The sequence below is a fragment of the Lissotriton vulgaris genome, chromosome 1_1 (assembly GCF_964263255.1).
Source record: "Lissotriton vulgaris chromosome 1_1, aLisVul1.2, whole genome shotgun sequence".
Taxonomy (NCBI): Eukaryota; Metazoa; Chordata; class Amphibia; order Caudata; family Salamandridae; genus Lissotriton; species Lissotriton vulgaris.
The window spans coordinates 2,137,622,604-2,137,641,885 of NC_141685.1; the positions used below are offsets into that span (position 1 = coordinate 2,137,622,604).

The 19,282-nt window shown below is 48.6% G+C and overlaps 1 protein-coding gene across 6 annotated transcripts in view; it reads right to left on the reverse strand.

Moving 5' to 3' along the window:
* PACSIN2 (protein kinase C and casein kinase substrate in neurons 2) overlaps positions 1 to 19,282 on the reverse strand; it is a 524,922-nt gene that overhangs the window by 11,932 nt on the left and 493,708 nt on the right. For 5 of the 6 annotated variants that reach the window (XM_086922160.1, XM_086922135.1, XM_086922167.1 and 2 more), the window contains 2 exons: positions 17,625 to 17,741; positions 16,596 to 16,792 (listed from right to left, as the gene is read on the reverse strand). In XM_086922160.1, coding sequence (XP_086778286.1) covers positions 16,596 to 16,792; positions 17,625 to 17,741 — 314 coding nt within the window. The remainder of the gene's footprint in view (positions 1 to 16,595; positions 16,793 to 17,624; positions 17,742 to 19,282) is intronic. The other variant, XM_086922175.1, reaches the window with a different exon arrangement.

Consider the following 19,282-nt stretch of genomic DNA (forward strand, 5'->3'; position numbering starts at 1 on the left):
GTCCTCCTGAAGAGGCAGACGAATCTGAGGATCTAATGACATGATGAGTAGCTCGGGATACAAGTATCTTCGTGCCCAGTCCGGAGCCACAAGAATGACTTGGGCCCGGTCACGCCTGATCATCTTCAGCACTCTGATCAGAAGTGGTATAGGCGGAAAGGCATACAACAGACCGCAGCTCCACTCGCGATGAAAAGCGTCTCCGAGCGAGTGCCGCCTTGGAAATTCCAACGCGCAGAACTGATGACATTGCGCGTTCTCTTCGGTGGCGAATAGATCCAACCCAGGTTCTCCCCACTGTCGAAAGAGGCCTTGCGCCACGTCAGAGTTCAGACGCCATTCGTGATCCATCATGCACCGGCGGCTGAGTTCATCCGCCCTGGCGTTCAGGGAACCTGCCAGGTGTTGAACCACCAGGGTGACGCCCTGGTGTTCATGTCTAGAGGCGCAGAGACTCCTGACAAAGGGTCCACGACCCAACCCCGTCCTGTTTGTTGCAGTACCACTTCGCTGTGGTGTTGTCCGTGAACACCTGCACTACACTTCCCCGGACAGAGGGAAGGAATGCTTTCAGTGCAAGCCAGATCGCCCGCGGCTCCAGAAGGTTGATGTGGAGCCGGGACTCCGCCCGAGACCAGAGGCCTCTGATCTCCCGCTATCCCATGTGACCCCCCCAGCCCAGGAGGAACGCATCTGTCACCGCTACGTGCTCCGGATGGGGAAGGGAGAGATCTGCCGCTGACCCAATCGCAGTTCGTGAGCAACCACTGCAACTGGTTCTCAGTGCCCTCAGAGATCCGGACGTAGTTGGACAGGTTGCCCTGATGCTGTGCCCACTGAAACTTCAGGTCCTACTACAGAGCCCGCATCCGCCACCAGGCGTGATGCACCAGAAGGATGCAGGAGGCCATCAGCCCGAGGAGCCGCAGCGTCAACCTGACCGAGACTCAGGATAAAGGCTGAAAACATCAGAATCAGAGCCTGAATATCCTGAACCCGCTGTTCGGGAGGATAAACCCGAAACTGCGCTGAGTCCAGAACCTCTCCAATGAAGAGGAGCTTCTGAGAAGGACACAGGTGTGACTTTCGCACGTTGATGGAGAACCCCAGCGAGTGCAGGAGGTCAGCCGTAGTCTGGAGGTGGGAGATGACTGTTTGGGGCGAGCCCGCCTTCAACAATCAATCGTTGAGATAGGGGAAGACTGAAACCCCTAATCTGCGCAGATGACCTGCGACCACCGCCATCACTTTCGCGAACACCCGTGGGGCACTGGTAAGGCCGAAGGGGAGCACGGTAAACTGAAAGTGCTTGTGGCCTACCGTGAACCGCAGGTATCGCCGCTGGGCCCGCAGGACGGCGATGTGGAAATAGGCGTCCTGCAAGTCCAACGCTACCATCCAGACTTCTGGGTCCAGGGCAGCTAGAACCTGAGCCAAAGTCAGCATCTTGAACTTCTCCTTCCGAAGGAAGCCGTTGACACTCCTTAGATCCAAGATAGGGCGTAGGCCCCCTTTGCCATTCTTGGGTTTGCCATTCTTGGGTATCAGAAAGTAGTGGGAATAACAACCACGTCCTACTTCTGGCCCAGGAACGCGCTCAACAGCCCCCTTGGCCAAGAGGGCCGTAACTTCCTCCTGCAGAAGTTGCAAGTGATCCCCCGACATGCGATGGCATGGCTGGAGGGGTCGCCTCGAAGGGGAGAGAGTAGCTCCTTCGAACGATTTGAAGCACCCACCTGTCCGATGTGATGGAGCGCCAGTGGAGGAGGTGATGGCGAACCCTGCCCCCCACTGGCATCGAATGGGCCTGAAAACTCGGACTAGGAGTATTTTGAGGCAGATGCTGCGGGGGCGGGTGTGGACTAGCCTTGCCTGTTTCCTCCGGCACCGCCACAGCGGTTACCACGTCCGCGACCGCGTTGAGGTGGGTTCTGCGGCCTGTGGCTAGCTGGCGTGAGGGGGCACCCCTTCCCTGGCCACGAAATGGACGAAAGGCGGAAGTCTGCTGGCGTTGGCCGAGGCCTAAGGACCTGGCCGTAGCCATTGAGTCCTTTAAAAAGTTCCAGCGTGCTGTCCGCCTTGTCGCCAAAAAGGCGACGGCCATCAAAGGGCATGTCCATAAGGGATGCTTGGACATCGCCCGAAAAGTTGGCGACCTCAGCCAGGCGTGGAGGTGAGCCGCCACCGTCATTGCAATCGCCCTGCCTAGCGAGTCCGTGGCATCCAGTCCAAACCGAATGGAAAATCGTGCTGCGTTCCTTCCCTCCGCGAGGGACTGGGTTAGCTTTGCCTGGACCTCCGCCGGGCATTGCGGCAGCACTTCCGCAACCGTATCCCACAAAGAGTGAGAATGACGACCCAAAAGGCAGGCGGTGTTGACCGACCGCAACCCCAAACTCAGTGAGGAGAACAGCTTTTTACCGAACTGGTCGTACCTCTTGGATTAACGATCCGGAGGGGCGGTCGAGAATGCGGTCTGGTAAGTAGAGGCCAGGATCCCCAGGCTCTCACGGGTGGGGTGAACGGACAGGAAACTGGGGTCGCCCGGAGCCGGGCGGTGGCGTTGGGCCACATTCCGATCCACAGGGAGGCCTGTGGAGGGCTTGGACCAGGTGCCCAACAGAACGTCAGTGAGGGCCTCGTTGAAATGCAAGAGAGGCTCAGAGGAGCTTGCCTGCGGTTTGAGTACCTCAGTGAGGAGGTTAGTCCTCAGCCGCGACTGGGAGCTCAAGAGCCAAGGCCTTGGCTGCCTGAGTCAACGCCACGCTGTACGCAGCCCCCACCTCCATAGCCACGGTAGGAGGGGAGACAAAACCAATGTCGGGTGAAGTGTCCAGACCACTGGCCTCCCCAAGTTCATCCGTCCAGTCCTGACTCAACTGGCACTGCAGTGCCAGAGGGTCCTCAGACCCCTTCCAATTCCCACTCGTCCTCCATCTCCTGAAGGTCAGGAAAAAATTAGGGAGCCGGATCGTCGGTGAAGGGCTCACCTATCGGCGTAGAAGACGGCGCGGGCGCCGCCGGATCTGGACCGGGGACACCCCCGCCCAAGGACGGTGCCGGGGTGACACCCTTGGTGACGACACCGGCGAAGGGGTCGTAAGGACGACAGGCGTCTAAACGGATCCAGGCCCTGTGGAGTCGGGACCGAAGTAGCCGACGGCACTGGGGCCGAAGCACCAGACGGCGCCGGTGCCGAAGCACCAGACGTTGCCGGGCCGAAGCACCAGACGGCGCCGGGGCCGAAGCTGCCGGCCCGCTTGGGCTCCCAGATGGGTCCGCGGGCAACTCGATTGGACCAGACTGAGGGAAACGCGACCTCATGCCCGTGAGGAAGGCGCTGATCTCCTCCAGCGTCGCGTTCAGCCCAGGGAACGGCGGGTGTGGAGCTGGACGCGGCGCTTGCGGCTCTGACGGAGTCGCGTGGGTGGTGTCGCCCGAACCCCCCCCAGCCATGTTGTGCGAGCGTCGGGGGAGAGTCAGAAGAGCGATGTTGCTTCTTCGACTTCTTGAGCCTCGACTTACCTGAGGACTTTGAACCAGACGAGTGGTGTTGACTCGCCGAGCTGTGATGACTGTGGCCTGCCGAGCTGTGATGACTGTGGCCCCGCGACCGGTCCCTTGACCTCCTCCTGGACCGGGACCTCGAGCGGCGCGGGCCGACTGCCGGATCTCGAGTCACTGACGGGACCGCTCCCACCTAGGTTTCGACGTCAAGGCCCGACAGTCGGGGCACGACTTGGCATCGTGGTCGGCCCGAGGCAATAAAGGCACCGACGGTGGGGGTCGGTAACCGACATCAGTCTGCTACAGTCGTCTCAGGGCTTGAACCCGGGCATTCCTACCGGCACCGGAGTCGATAACTACTTGAGAAGATCCAAAATAGATAAAAAAAAGTTAGTCAAAAAGTGACTAAGCAGTACTGCTCTTCCCGGATCTGCGCTTGCTGGCGCGGAAAAAAGAAGAATTTATGTCAGCGCGCGAGAGCGGCGTTCAAGTACTCCGACAACGCCATTCCGGCGACCACGATACCGACAACGGACGTGGAGCCGCAGACGATGCCTACCGACGCGCAGGGGTACTGCTAAGGAAAACTTTCCGGATCCAGTCTGACACCTGGGGATATTCTAAGGTAAGGAATCTAACACTTACCTGTTTCTTTCAGATATAAACTTTATGTTTTATTACTAATAGGATGTTATCCACGATGTTGCATGTAAGTTTACTGCAGGTAACCTGACACATTCGTTGGCAGGAAACAAGCCACTAAGGACGTTTGGGAGCCCAGCGTGGGCAGGCAGGACAGACTCAAAGTGCATAAGAGTGCATTGGCACAGTTCAAACGTGGTTGAGAATGTACTCTGAGCTCACCCAGAAATTGCAGATTGGACACTGTGGAAATCTACTTGTACATCAAAATTAAAGTCTGTTTTGTGATAACGGGGGTGAATAATGCCTATTTAAACAAGGAGAAGAAAGGTTTTTAAAGAGAGGGTGCCGGGATGTGACATATAACTAGCTTTGTACCTGGTGGATGTCATGATGCTAAAAAGCCTAAAGGATTTTCTTATTCTATTTGGCGGCAAAGTTTGTGATGGAGTGTATCTGGCTTGTATTTGCAGGACTTAAAGTGAGGAACATTTGTTCATTGTACAGAGTGAGAGCCTCCAGTGATTCATGGGTTGGAGTAACTTTAGAATGCAGCAGTTCTAACTACTACCAAACCCAGTGTTTTTGTCCTGCCCCAAGAGCTCCAAAGGCCAATCATTTTTGCAGCTAGATAGCATTTTGCAAAGTACTTACTTGGGTTTATCTAAACGGCTGCTAGGACAAACAAATGAAGCTGCCTCTTAGGTACTGGCTGCAAAGAAAACCAGCACTGGCATATTTAATAGGTCTCGATTTGGGACCTTTAAGTGTTTAGCCAGAGCTATTGGCTTTGCTAATATTTTTAAGCTATGGTGTAGATTGAGGGAGCTGTGCAGCATGTTAAAAAGTTACAATAAAAAAGTGTTTTAAGCATTTTTGTTGTTTTATATATAACCAAGAAGCTGCTATGTAGAGCTAAACGACCCTATTGAAAAAAAAATTAACATAAAAATAAATCTTCTAGTTTTTTGTTCTTGCAATTCTGGCAAATTCTTCCTGCCTGTTCTAATGCTTGCTTGTTTTAGATTTTTTGTTTTGTTATGGAGCAGTGTTGGTAGTCGACCATAAACAGCGCTGGTAGTGAGGTGGTGCTGCACTGGTGCAGAGCTGGTGCTGAGTGATGTTGAGGTGGTGCTGAGTGATGCTCAGGTGATGTTGCGGTGCTGCTGCTGAGTGATGTGGAAGTAGTGCCGAGTGGCGCTGACTGGTGCTGCGCTGATGCTGAGTTGGTGAGGAGGTGGTGCTGCACTGGTGCAAAGTGAAGTTTGTCTTCGAGCCAGGCAGTTTCTGTCATCAACATTTCTCCTCCCTTTTTCCACAGAGGCAGTTGAAGCATGAATGGTAAAATATCCTTGTTTGAAAATGTTTCCATATAATTATTGCTCCGCCGTATATGCCACATAATACATCATCTGCTGAATAATCAGACAATTTTAGCTAAAAAAACTGTAGCTCAAACAGATCAAAAGTTACTACAAAAGTGTGACTTGTGCTGCTGTGAAGGGGAGGGCCCTTTGCAAAGGTTGACTGGTCACCTTTCCCACAGCTGCATTTGAATGTTACACTAACACAAATGAGGCAAAATCTTTGCAGAGAGTATGTGTAAAAATGTCAAAAAAATAAAGTTGCAGAAAATGTACCGCATTGAACTGCAGCCTTTTTTTTGCTGGTTAATTTAGTCAACACTGCAATATAATGTTGTCCTTCATTGCTGCATAAGTCCAGTGGCTCCAAAGCAGGCACATTTGTTAGAAGCGAAGAGACCGTTAGGTTTGCGAACTTAGTTTGGTGTGCATGCAATTCCTGATTTGCCGATCCCTGGTCAGTTGCACTACTACTGCTGAAACAAGGCCCATGGAGGCACCAATGGGTGAGGAGGACTGGCCTCCAGGGTCCTGAGATCTCAGTGACAGTCACTGTGGATTTAGGGTGTGCAGCTTCTTAGGCCTGCCAGCTGGACTGGAGGTGAACTTCAGTATGGATTGTGGTGGACAGGCCTTCAATGTTAACCCACACTAGCCACTACAAGGGTCCATCTGTTGATGCTAAGACACCTGGGCTTCTAAGGTCTAGCATGGGAAGATTGGTCTTGTGGACCGGTCACGAAGGCTGAACCGCAGCTTTGAACATACTGCCACATCCTCTCCCCCACTGAACACCATACTGCCGCAAAGAGAGAAAGAACAATTGTTACTTACCTGTAAACAGGTGGTTCTCCAGTATGGTGTCTTTCATAGATTCACATGCTTGAATATTCCCCGTTGTCGAAGTGTGAGTCCCACGGTAAATAAAATAGCAATAATGCTAAATATAAATATAGAAATAAGTATATACATAATACCAGAAAAGAAGGAAATACATAGAAAACCTCTAAAAACAAAACCTACATAGGAATGCATGGTAGAGAGAAAAAACCATTTGTAACACATTAGTGTCATTATGTTAGTCCAAACTGCGGCCAATCAGGCGCCAGCACCCTCTAGAACCTTCTCCTCAGAAGCTCAAGCCCTCAGATTTTCGTAGCACAAGTAACAGAGCGCATGAGGAGAAAAAGAGCCTCTGAGGGGAGGAGGGTGGGTCGCATGTGAATCTATGAAAGACACCAATACTGGAGAACCACCTGTTTACAGGTAAGTAACAATTGTTCTTCTCCAGTATTAGGGGTGTCTTTCATAGATTCACATGCTTGAATAGAATAGAAAGCAGTAACCTCCTAGAAAACTGAGATTGCTAGGCATAGAAAGAATCAAGACAGTACTAGAATAATAATACAGTCATATAAGGTATCATAGCAATCACAGGAAAATACTAAGGAGGAGGGAACAGAGGCTCACCTTACTGAAAAAGAAGGCGAAGCACTGCCTTTCCCACTGCGGTATCCGCTTCATTGATGGTCTCCAAACTGTAATGTTTGGTGAAGGTGTGTCTGCTGGACCATGTCGCTGCACGGCAGATCTGATGAAGTGGCACACCAGCAAACAAGGCAGTGGATGAAGACATCGCCCTCGTAGAATGAGCCCTCACTGAAGACTGCAATGGTTTGCCCGCTTGTTGGTGGCAAAAAGCAATGGCTGAGGAAAGCCACTGGGCAATAGTCGGTTTAGAAATTGGATGTCCCTTGCGCAGTGGTCCGTAGGCAATGAAAAATTGGTCTGACTTGCGGAAAGGGGCAGTTCTGGCAATGTAAAATTTAAGACATCGTTTGATGTCCAGAGAATGTAAGCGCTGCTCCGTCGGAGATTTTGGATGCGGAAAGAAAGTCTTGAGGAATACAGGCTCATTCAAATGAAAATCCGTAGGTACTTTAGGCATGAAAGAGGGGTTGGTTTGAAGTGCCACCCCGTCAGGTTTGAACTGTAGATAAGGCGGCTTGACAGTAAAAGCGTGAAGGTCGCTCACGCGACGAGAGGAGGTCAAAGCCAGTAGAAGTGCAACCTTCCAAGTGATTAACTTGATATCCGCCCTGTGGATAGGCTCAAAAGGTGATTTCGTAAGTTGAGATAGGACAACATTGAGGTGCCAAGCTGGAGGAGGGCGACGCACAGGTGGAAACTTGCGGAAAAGCCCTTTGAAGAATTGACGTATAATTTGTGATGAACAGAGGGATGAAGAGCCATCATATCGGAAACGAGATATAGCAGCTAAGAAAACTCTCAGTGTAGCATGAGAGAGAGACCTGACTGAGCGAGGCTAAAAAACAATGGAAGGAGCTGCTCAGGAGTGAAATGGATGGGATGGATATTGGCCGTAGCGCACCAATGACAAAATCGCTTCCATTTCAGTTTGTAAGTCTTGATGGTAGACGGAGCTCTGGCATGAGCTAGGATGTCTCTGCACTCCTGGGATATGTTTAAACCAGCGAACTCAAGGTGCTCAGGTTCCAAGCCCACAACTGTAGCGTTGTGGAATCTGGATGACACACTAAGCCCTTGTCCATGGTTAGAAGGTCCGGACGAGGACGTAGAGGAATGGGATCGCACAGGGACATTAGACGTAGTTCCGAAAACCATGCCTGTCTGGGCCAACGAGGAGCAATCAGCAGGATGTGGCAGGGCTGCCTCCGCTTCTTCCACAGTACCCGCGGTATCAATGGGAGCGGCGGAAAAGCGTAAGCGAATAGATCGCTCCAGTTGATCAAAAGGGCATTCCCGCGGGACTTTGGGCGGGGATGCCAACTTGCATAAGACGGGCATTTCCGGTTCTCCGGTGTCGCAAACAGATCCAGATCCGGGTGACCCCATTTGCGGAACACACGATCCAAAGTCGGTTGGTGCAGTTCCCATTCGTATGTCGAGGAAGTGGACCAGCTTAGAGAGTCGGCCAGGAGGTTGGACATGCCCGGAAGGTGGACAGCTGTCAAGGTGATGTGATGGCGAAGAGCCCAATCCCAGATTGACTGGGCCAAGCGGGACAGAAGCGGAGACCTGGTCCCCCCCCCCCTGCTTGTTCACGTAGTGCATACTGGTGGCATTGTCCGTTTGGATTAGCACTGACTCCCCGTGAACAACTGGGAAGAAGGTCTTGAGCGCCAGAAAAATCGCCATTAATTCTAGCCTGTTGATATGCCATGTGCGCTGCGTCGGCGACCACTTGCCCTTGATGGATAGGCCCTGAAGATGAGCGCCCCACACCTCTAAGGAGGCGTCCGTCGTCAATGTAAGGTCTGGAGCATGATCGAGGAAGGACACACCCATTCCCAGATTTGCGGGCTGCGTCCACCAAAGGCAGGCTCTGTTTCATGCGAGGTGTGACGGCAACAAGGTCGTTGAAGGACCCGGAGACCTGACGCCACTGTAAGTCCAGTTCTTCCTGATTGGGACGGGCGCGCAACCTGCAATTTGGAATCAGTGCGATACAAGATGAAGCCATTCCCAAGAATGATTTTAATAAGGGAGACCAGACGAAGAATCTTTAGACGTCGTTCGTCTGAGACAAACGCTTTTGAGAGCTGCGTGTCTAGGATTGCTCCCAGGAATGATCTGATCCGCAGAGGTGCAAACTGACTTTTCGTTGTTGATGGTCAACCCTAGAGACCGAAACACTTGCTGGCAAAGGTGCGTGTCCCGATCCAGCTGATGGTGGCATTGAGACTTGAGAAGGCAATCGTCTACATAGGGAAAGATCTGAACTCCTTGTAGACGCAAGTGAGCCACCACCGGGGCCAGTACCTTCGTGAACACACGAGGAGCTGAACGCAGTCCGAAGGGTAGAACTTTGAACTGAAAATGCATTGGCCCCACTTTGAAACGCAGGTACTGGCAATGTTGTTCGATTATTGGAACATGAAAGTATGCGTCTTGAAGATCTATGGTGGTCATAAAATCCTCGCTGGATAGAAGACGCAAGACTTCCAGTAGTGTCAGCATACGGAATGATCGAGACTTCAGGAACTGGTTGAGAGCCCTCAAATCCAGAATGGGTCGCCAATCTCCGTTCTTCTTGAGTATGAGGAAGAATCGAGAGTAAAAACCTCTCCCTCTTTGATGTATTGGGACCACTTTGACTGCACCCTTTAACACAAGAAGACGGACCTGATGGAAGAGCTCCTCAAGATGTGGAGGAGGTGGGCCACGAGGTGGAGTGTAAGGAGGAATCTCTGTAAACTCCAGGGTGTGACCCCGTTTGACAATGTCCAATACCCAGCGGTCCGAGGTGATCGAGGACCACTGGGAATAAAACAGAGAGATTCGCCCTCCAACATTTTGAGAATGGCAAAAGTCATTGGCGTTTCTGAGTGGTGCCACGATAGGACGACTTTCCTCTGTAAGGTCTGGAGGGTTGCTGACGAGACTGCTGGTTGGACGTGTAAAGTTGGCCGCTCTGAGTGTAGGAGCGGTATTGTTGCCCTCCTCGAAAGTTGGAAGAAGTGCCACGTCCGCACGCACTTGGAAAGGACTGTTTCCGAAATTGGAGCGTGCCCAAGGACTTCGCCGTATCGGTGTCCTTCTTGATGGACTCAAGGGCATCATCGATATGGGATCCGAACAGTGATTCCCCATCATAAGGCATATCCAATATTCTGCCTTGGACTTCCTGCCGGAAGGAGGTGGACTTCAGCCAACCCTGTCTTCGGAGTGCAGCCGCAATTGCCAGGAGGCGGAAACCTGTGTTAGCGATATCGACTGCACAGTCGATGATTTCTTCTGCTGCCCTTTGACCATCGCGAAGAATCTGTTGTGCGTCAGTCTTGGATGCATCAGGTATGAGTGCCATGAAATCTGCAATATCTGACCACATCTGCCGGTCATAGCGTCCCAAGATGGCTAAAGCATTGGCTGCTCGGACAGATGTTGAAGCCATCGTTGAGAACTTGCGGCCAATAGCATCTAGGCATCGACCCTCTCTATCCGGAGGGTCTGTGATTTGGGACACTGGATTCAGAGCTCTACGCTGTGCGGCCTGAGTCACGACAGAATCCGGCTTGGGATGAGAAGTCAGGCAAGCTGGAGAACCAGTGGGGGCCTTGTACTTCTTCTCAAGGCGTGGAATCTGAGCAGGTAAGGAGTTTGGAGCTTTCATTAGTTGTATGCCCTCTTTCCACACGAAGTCAATAATAGGAATAGTGTGTACCTGCTTATAATAATAATAATAATAAAGGGGTTTATAAAGCGCCTGGTGACGCCTCCCGGCGTATCCCCGCGCTGTGGAGAAGGGTCAGAGAGCAGTAGAGGGAGAGGACCTAAAGGGCAAAAAGGTATGTTTTTAACAATTTTCTGAAGGTGTCTTCATTGTTCGCTAGCCTAATATTGGTGAGAAGGGAGTTCCATTTGCAGGCTGCCAGTGAGCGGAAAGAGCGACCTCCCATTCTAGATTTTTTTATACGGGGGATCTTTAGAAGGCCAGTTCCCATCGAGCGAAGGGCTCTGTTCGGCTCGTAAGGAATGGCTAGGTCAGACAAGTAGGATGGTGCTTTATGAGTGATGATTCTATAGCACATGAGGAGTGCTTTGAATAGAATTCTCTTCTTTATAGGCAGCCAGTGTAGGGTTGCCAGGGTTGGTTTGGAAACAGCTCTTCTGGGTAGTCTCAGCACTAGCCGCGCTGCAGAGTTTTGAAGCACCTGCAGTCTTCTGACATTCTTTTCCGAAGTTGCCATAGTCCATACGGGAGGATACTAGGGCCTGAGTCATGGTGCGCCTGGCTTCCAAGGGGAGGAGGTCCAGGGTGCGGTTGAGAGTTTTCATGACCCCGAAGCCCTACAATTTTATTTACATGGCTGTCAAAAGAAAGTTTAGTGTCCACCCAGACACCTAGGTTCTTTGCTTCCCTGCCAGGAGTGGGTAACGGTCCCAGACAGGGTGGCCACCAGTCTTTGGTCCAGCTGGTGTCCTTACCTCCTATTATTAACACCTCAGTTTTTTATAAGGTTTATCCTTAAAGTCATAAAGAAAGCAATCGTCCTCGTGTTGTGACCGTGGAAGTTTGAAACGCTGAGCCGCTTTATCCATTAAAAGATGGAAACTGGCAATATCAACTGGTGGCGAGTCACTTTAAGTACCAGGTTGAGGAGAAGGCGTTTGCGTCCTATAATCATCACATTCGGCCATATCCTGGTCGCCTGCTTCATCATCTGTCTCGTCAGGAACTTCACCATCCTCCCGTTCTGCGTTAGCTTCATCATCCGCATCCTGCGGATATACAGTGGTATGGATGATAATAGATCTATGAATCCGAGACGAAGTTGTAGTTGGTACGATAGGCGGCAATGAAGGTGGAGGTAGCACCACAGGAGCGGGAGATTGTGCTGGTGTAGTTTGCGGACTAGCCGGGAAACTGAGGTTGTAATCGTCCAGCATATGTTGTAGATTTGAAATTAAGGTCAAAGGAATGGTGGCCACAGGGGCTTGAATGAACTGCTCCTCCTGTTGAAATTCTGGCTCACCGCCATCATCAGAGTCTGTGTCCTGACATTTAATTATTAAATCAGAGGGACTATGTGCTGCCCCAAACGTGTCCTCTTCATGCTCCGAGTCTGATGTAGTTGCAAACATCGGAGAAGGTGGTTGAAGCTCTGGTTCTGATATCTGTTGGCAGGGTACTGTAGTGCGAGAGTGTGAAGATTTAGAGGTCTTCAAGGGCACTAACGGTACAGATGCAAATGAAATCTGTGCCGTCGTCGACGGAGCCGTTACCGACGACGAGGCTGAGCTAGCTGTTGTCACCGGTAATTTTGAAGAAACCTGCGTCGACGGGTTCGTCGGCGGCGGGGGCGTGTCGTCGTCGACGGGTTCGCCGTCGATGCTGGTACTGACTCCGTCGACGGAGCCCTCGTTGACGGGCCTGTCTTCGTCGACTAGATATTCTTCGTCGACGAGATCTTGGTCGACGGTGTCTTCGTCGATGAGGCTTTCGTCGACGGCGTCGTCGATGTCTTCGGGTCTTTCATCGACGAGAATTCTCTCTTCTTCGTCGACGGGACAGGTTTAGACGGCAACGAAACCCTCGTCGACGTGAAGGCCGTCAACGAAACCATTGTCGAAGATGAGAAGGCCGAAGTGGTAGTGAGTGTAGTCGTCGAAGATGCAGGCAAAGCCGTTCTCGTCGTCAGAGTGCTCGTAGACGCTCTCTTCGACGGCGGGACTGTAAGAGGTGTGAAAACACCTCGAGAGGTAGCCAAAGACGCCTGAGAGCCAGGTCTCGTGGGCGTAGAGGTGGTAGAAATGGCAGCAGATACCACAGGAGCCACAGAGAGGGCTAATTTTGGCTTCTTGAGGAAAGGAGAAGGAACCTCCTGGACACTACCCCTCTTTGAGGCTGCTGAGGAGAAACCAGATTGTAAACTCTCTGCGTCGGACACTAAAGAGTCCTTGTCCTTAAGACGCTGCAGCCAAAGAAGAAGACGGCCTTCCCTGTCCTTAAGAGTTTTGGTAGAAAAGGTTCTACAAAACTTGCAGCTGCCAGCCTCATGATCTGGATATAAACAATAAATACACTTTTGGTGGGGGTCCTTTTCAAAAAGACGAAGCTTCCCACAAGAAGAACATGGTCTGAATAAAGACTTCTTACTTGACATTGTATACATTTCTAGAGTTGTGAAAACTGAGCAGAGCTCAGGGAGACTCCCTTCACACGACGTGCGGTAGAAAATCTGAGGGCTTGAGCTTCTGAGGAGAAGGTTCTAGAGGGTGCTGGCGCCTGATTGGCCGCAGTTTGGACTAACATAATGACACTAAGGTGCTACAAATGGTTTTTTCTCTCTACCATGCATTCCTATGTAGGTTTTGTTTTTAGAGGTTTTCTATGCATTTCCTTCTTTTCTGGTATTATGTATATACATATTTATATATTTATATTTAGCATTATTGCTATTTTATTTACCGTGGGACTCCCACTTCGACAACGGGGAATATTCAAGCATGTGAATCTATGAAAGACACCCCTGATACTGGAGAACTCCACTTCCTTCAGCAACAACCCAAATGTGCACCGCTATAAACACTTGGATGCAACTTAATTTTAAATATGCACTAGACAAGAGTAATATGCTGCCTGAAAAAAAAGTAATATCCTGGAAAAAGCAAACACTCATAGAGAGTGCAAGATTAAGTAAAGCATTTGAAATGTAAGCAAGAACAACATGGTTACCTTACCGCTATTACACACATTATTTAGAAATCATTTGAGTGTTTTTGCCTGAAAGGTTAAGGACTTGACAACAGGGCCCGGAAGGGACCCATTTCAATGTCCATTGCTTATATCTTCACAAAATGTAAGCAGTATGGTTTAAAACGACCACATCCCTGAACACAGGGATGAGGTACACACTTTTTATAAACTAAAATAAGGAAGACAGCTGAAAAGGATCACATTTAACGTCTTCTACTCCATATATCAACCAGGTATTGCAGGACCAAGAGGAATAATGCACCCCCCACCAGGGGAAAACAATTTTGTTAACCTCTTCCACACTCATGACGAGCTGGGCTCGTCATGGTGTAGCCTCCTCGTACACTCATGACGAGCCCAGCTCGTCATAAAACAATGTAAAACAACAATTTGCAGCACAGATGGGGAAAACGCATAGCAGCCATGGAGTTAACAGAAAGACAAGAAAACTAAAGTAGCGCTTCACTGGCAAACTCTGTAAAGTAGTGCTAATATGTTTGAGTGTGACTAAAACCAATCTAGTCACTTTGCAAACAACTCGGTCTTGCTTTATTTATTTATTTAGTTTATGTTCGTATTTTTTGTCAACAGTGACACTATGGGCAAAAAGGGATACCAGGGCAGACTATACGATGGGAAAATCCCTCTGGCATGCTCCCACAAAACAGCACTGTTGGGCAAATGGAGCAAAGAAATATATACCCAAATATGAAAATGCATTTTATGACGTGGACGTAATAGTGGCAAGGAAGGATTTGGCAAGAAAGTGGGGAGGTCAGGTTCCTCCAGGCATACAAGAATTGAAAGAAAATATGGGTTAGTGAATGATGGTGAAAAACAACGTGTACAATAGTAGGGGCTGCCCGCACAAGTTTGGACAAATATGGCTTAAGTGGGGCCAAAAGCATAGAATATACTGACCTATAAGCATAGGTCTAACGATAAAGAAAATAAAGCCCTAATGCAGAATGATATGGCCTAAATGACCATGGTAGAAGAACTACTGAGAAAATTTATAGAATTGTGTTAGTAAATATTATCCACTCTACCTGGAAATGTAAGACCCTGGTTAGACTATCAATGTCATACTTGAAGAATGCGAAATGTATCATCTTTCAATGCAAGACAAAAAATGCGGTCTAATTAAATACCTATTTAGGATTATTGGAGAGGAAGGGATCTCTGGATTTAGACTGGTCACCTGGAGGACCAGGATACTTTTATCGTGGTGAAAGAGGTTTAATTTAAAGATTACAACGATTTATCCCAAAGGAAAAACAAGTGTGACACACACTGTAAACTGACATGGCATAACTGAACCAGAAGAGGGCACACTCCACAGATGTAATTTTTGTAAGACATGAAACCCTGACTTTATCCTTCTGACGTAGATAAAAAAAACGTACACAGTGGGTGGAATATCTGCATAAAGAGGAAACCGCAAACATTAAAAAAGCCTGGCTTGTTCATAAAAATTATTATTAAACTATATTATGTCACTGGTTCGCTTATTGAGAGCACAAAGTAGGCGTGGGCGGAATTTGCGTAATCGTGTTACACAAAACGACACTTGAGTCATTATGAAAATATAATATATGACCCACATGAATAAAAAAGTTTGGAAGAATTGATTCGGACCACTTGAACTTGAATACACTTTAAAAAAATCAGAGGTATTCTGCCTCCATAGGAGCGCCCACAGGAATCAGTGTGGGAGTCCTCCTACACTTATCCTACAATAGTATTATACAAGAGTCCCCATCGGCCAGAAGGGACTATTCTTGAGGCGCCCAGAAGCGTACTTAATCTTCTGTTGGAGATTACATATTTGAACTTTCAATACACTTTAGGTGTGCCACACCACCTTTATTTTTTCGTAAATTACCTCTACCCTGACACCCCGCCCTAAAATCATATCCCCCTACCTTGGCCCCCGGTCCCTGAGCCCTAAAACCGACCCTGCCCTGCCCCTTACAATTATCCCTGCCCCTCCACATCGCCCTGAGGCCTAAAACCCAGCCCCTTACCAAAAACTACCCTGATCCCAGCCCCCCCCCCCTGCCCTGGGCCATAAAACTTACCCTTGATGTGTGTCCTTAAAAACTACCCATACCCCTGCTCCGAGGCCTACAACCCTACCCCCATTTAAAATAAACTACCCGCATCCCTGCCATGAGTCCCAAATCTGACCCCATCCCTAAACAAACCCCAAACCCGGCCCCAGCTCAAAATTACCCCGATCCCTCGCCCTGAGCCCTAAATCCCTGCCCCCCTCTGAAAAGACTACCCCGACCCACATCCTGAGCACTAAAACAGACCCCACCCCTAAAAACGACTCCACCCCCTCCCCCCAACAAGCCTTTACTCCACTTATCTGTCCATGTCCAGAGCTTCCTTTTCCTCTCCCCGCCCATCTGGACACTAGACCGCTTTCTGCCTTAACCAACATATGCGTGGTTCATGCGTTGTTACACTTGCGGGGAAACAGCATTTACATGGCTTAGCCTGCATTTTAAAGGCTGTTTCCCGTTTTTACTAGATTCCCATTTGTCTATGGTTGAAGTGGAAAGAAAGCATTACACCATATACATAAAATAATATGATGCAGGGGTATGTTGGTCTTCTTCCGGGAACAAAAAAACACTTAAGAATATTGCTTTTAACAATTATACTCTTACAAATACAATGTTGAAGGCAACTAATACACATATTTAAATGCTCCATCTAGCATATGAAAGAGGAAAAGCTGAAAATTGTCACTACAAACATACTCTGCCAGAATACTACCTTGCACCATGTATTCAGTTTGAAGTAAGTCGTATTTCCCTCCATATTCTCACCTGATTTGAAGCTTAGTTCATCATGTTCCTGGCCCTCGTAGTCATACAGCGCTCGCACCCGCACCTCAATCCCAGTAGGCGCTTCTTCTTCAAATGGATTACTGTCTCCATTTGTATCGCTGGCAGTGAACGGATTGTTGGACTCGTCATCCGACCACTCATTTGGATAGCTTGGGCTTTTTTCATAGCTACTGATGCTGAAAAACACAAATTTAAATATTACAACACAAACTAGAATTAAATACTTTAACGTCTAAAATACATAGCACATTTAACAAGGATAGTTAAGACTAAACCATTTATTCCATTTAAGAAAAGCCTTAAAAATGAAAACGCACATTCCTCATATCAAAACGACTTGGGCAAGAGAAGTACAAGTTTTTACATACAATAAGTCATACACAGGACAAAGTAATTAAGGACAGCAGGAAAAATAAATAGATCTAAAATAAAGTATCATTTTGTTTCCAAATTGTGTTAATTTTGCAGCAACATATTTATCCAAAGAACAAGTGCAAACCCACTCCAACCCCAACATACGTGATCAGAAAATTAGGAAGAGAAATCAAGAAAACATGCTAGTCTGCTAGGTAGAGGTTACATAAAAACACTGATTGTGGCTGGACAACTTCTCCAACCATGGTGGCAATCGGAGTATAGCACAAAAACACATTTGGATTAGAGCTATGGCAGAAAGGTATTTTAAGAAGACAACTGAACGGAAAAAGAGAGTACAATGGGGAAGTGGGAAACAGAATGCACAATGGATCAAGGCATTTCCATTTCATTCTGAAGGTATACAGCAATTAGTTAGTAATTCATTAACGAGTGAAAACAACACAGGCACAACGGGTGAATACAACATGAAATGTTAGAAAAGCATTTGATTTCGGGCCCATTCCACGTCCAATGCTTCTCCTGGGTGAAGATCATGCATGGGGGCCACCCCGGGCCTGGGAGTAAACCAGAGCTCTAGGACAGGCAAGAGAAGGCGAGGAAACCAAGAAGTCAAAATATTCGTTCACCAACTTTTTCTTTCTACTGTCGTCCTTGTCACTGATCGTGCTCTTCGTTTCCTCCTCCTCTTCGAATGGATTGTAACTGGACTGCACGGACGGCACTGTGAGATTCTGCGCATTAAGGCTGCTATTTGGGAAAGAAAAAGCGTTAAGGTGATCCTGTGCCACTGGCAGCGACTTCAACACGACGTGAGATTGTCACCACATCACAGCTAGTTACCTCTGCTAGTCCGCATGTGTTACGGTTTATTCACCTTGCTATCTTGTCTCCAAAACATGCCACTAAACCTCACAAGTTCTTTATAAAGGTAACACATTTCTATGATTTTAAGTGGCTAACATGGTGCAATCGATCTATTTGGGTCCACTGGACAGAACACAATTCAGAGCAATAATGCACTTTAGAAACAACCTGGTTTCAATGTTTCAGACAACAGCGCATGCATGCACACAGAGGCTAAGCGTGTACGTTCACGGGAAAGGGTGTGGGGTTGGCATTTTACAAGGGTGGGTGCACACGTTGACTGTGCTCGTTTTCAATTGAACGTCAACCGCACGGGTGAACTTCAGTGCGTCCGTATGCGGCTCCGTTTGGTTTATTTAACCCAGTGCTTATTTTGTGAACAAACATAACGTCCAGATCTCTTATTAGGAGGCAACTGCAGCTTGCACCACCCATTGCCAAGGACACCACAAAAACAACTATTAACCATCACACTCCCACAAGTGTCACAGTTCAGAGTATTCCAGGCTCCCAATTTAATAAGAGTGGCTTGGGCGACAAGGATTCGTCGTTTTTAGGGCACGCGCTTGCATTGCAGTGCGCAGCACTGCTCGCGCAGCGAGAGTCCTTTTGTATGGGGTATGGGGTTTTAAAAGCTGACCACACGCTCGTGATCAGCTTTCGTCGTCAGGCATTGGCTATCGTGCTTTTTTTTTTACAAAAAACAGCACGCGATTGGGCAAAGGCGGGTGCATGTCCCGCCTTTGCTATGCCCATTGCAGACAGTGGCTAGCACGAGCAGCAGCGCACGTTCGCCTGGCTGCCGCTAGTTGTTGACAATAGCGATCGCGATGTGATCACTTTCAGTGCCGCTTGCTTTTACTTTTCGTATAATGGCGGCACCCGTGCTTTACTTTTGAAGTTATTAGTAAAGCGCGGGTGCCACGATTATAGCAAAAGTAAAGAAATAGAAAAAAACATCTACTTCTTTACTTTTGCTATAATCGCAGCACCGCGCTTTACTTTTAACATTAACAGTAAAGCGAGGGTGCCGCGATTATAGCAAAAGTAAAGAAATAGATTTTTTTTCTATTTCTTTACTTTTGGCATAATCGCGGCACTCGCGCTTTACTTTTAACATTAAAAGTAAAGCACAGGTGCCTTGATGGGTATCATCGCGGCACCCGCGCGTTACTTTTAACATTAAAAGTAAAGCGTCGGTGTCGCGATGCTTGTTGGCTTTGTCAATGCTTGTTTGGAATGACCCTACAAAAATTGAACTTCATTGTGGCATACGAAAATGATAAAAGTAATATCCTTCATGTGAAAACCCTCAAGAAGCATATGGTTTACTAGCGTTGCTGTCCTGTGTTACAACTCTTCAACCCTATTCCCATTCTTTGGGTAACTTTTTACAGACACAATTTGGTGCAATTTCTTTGTGG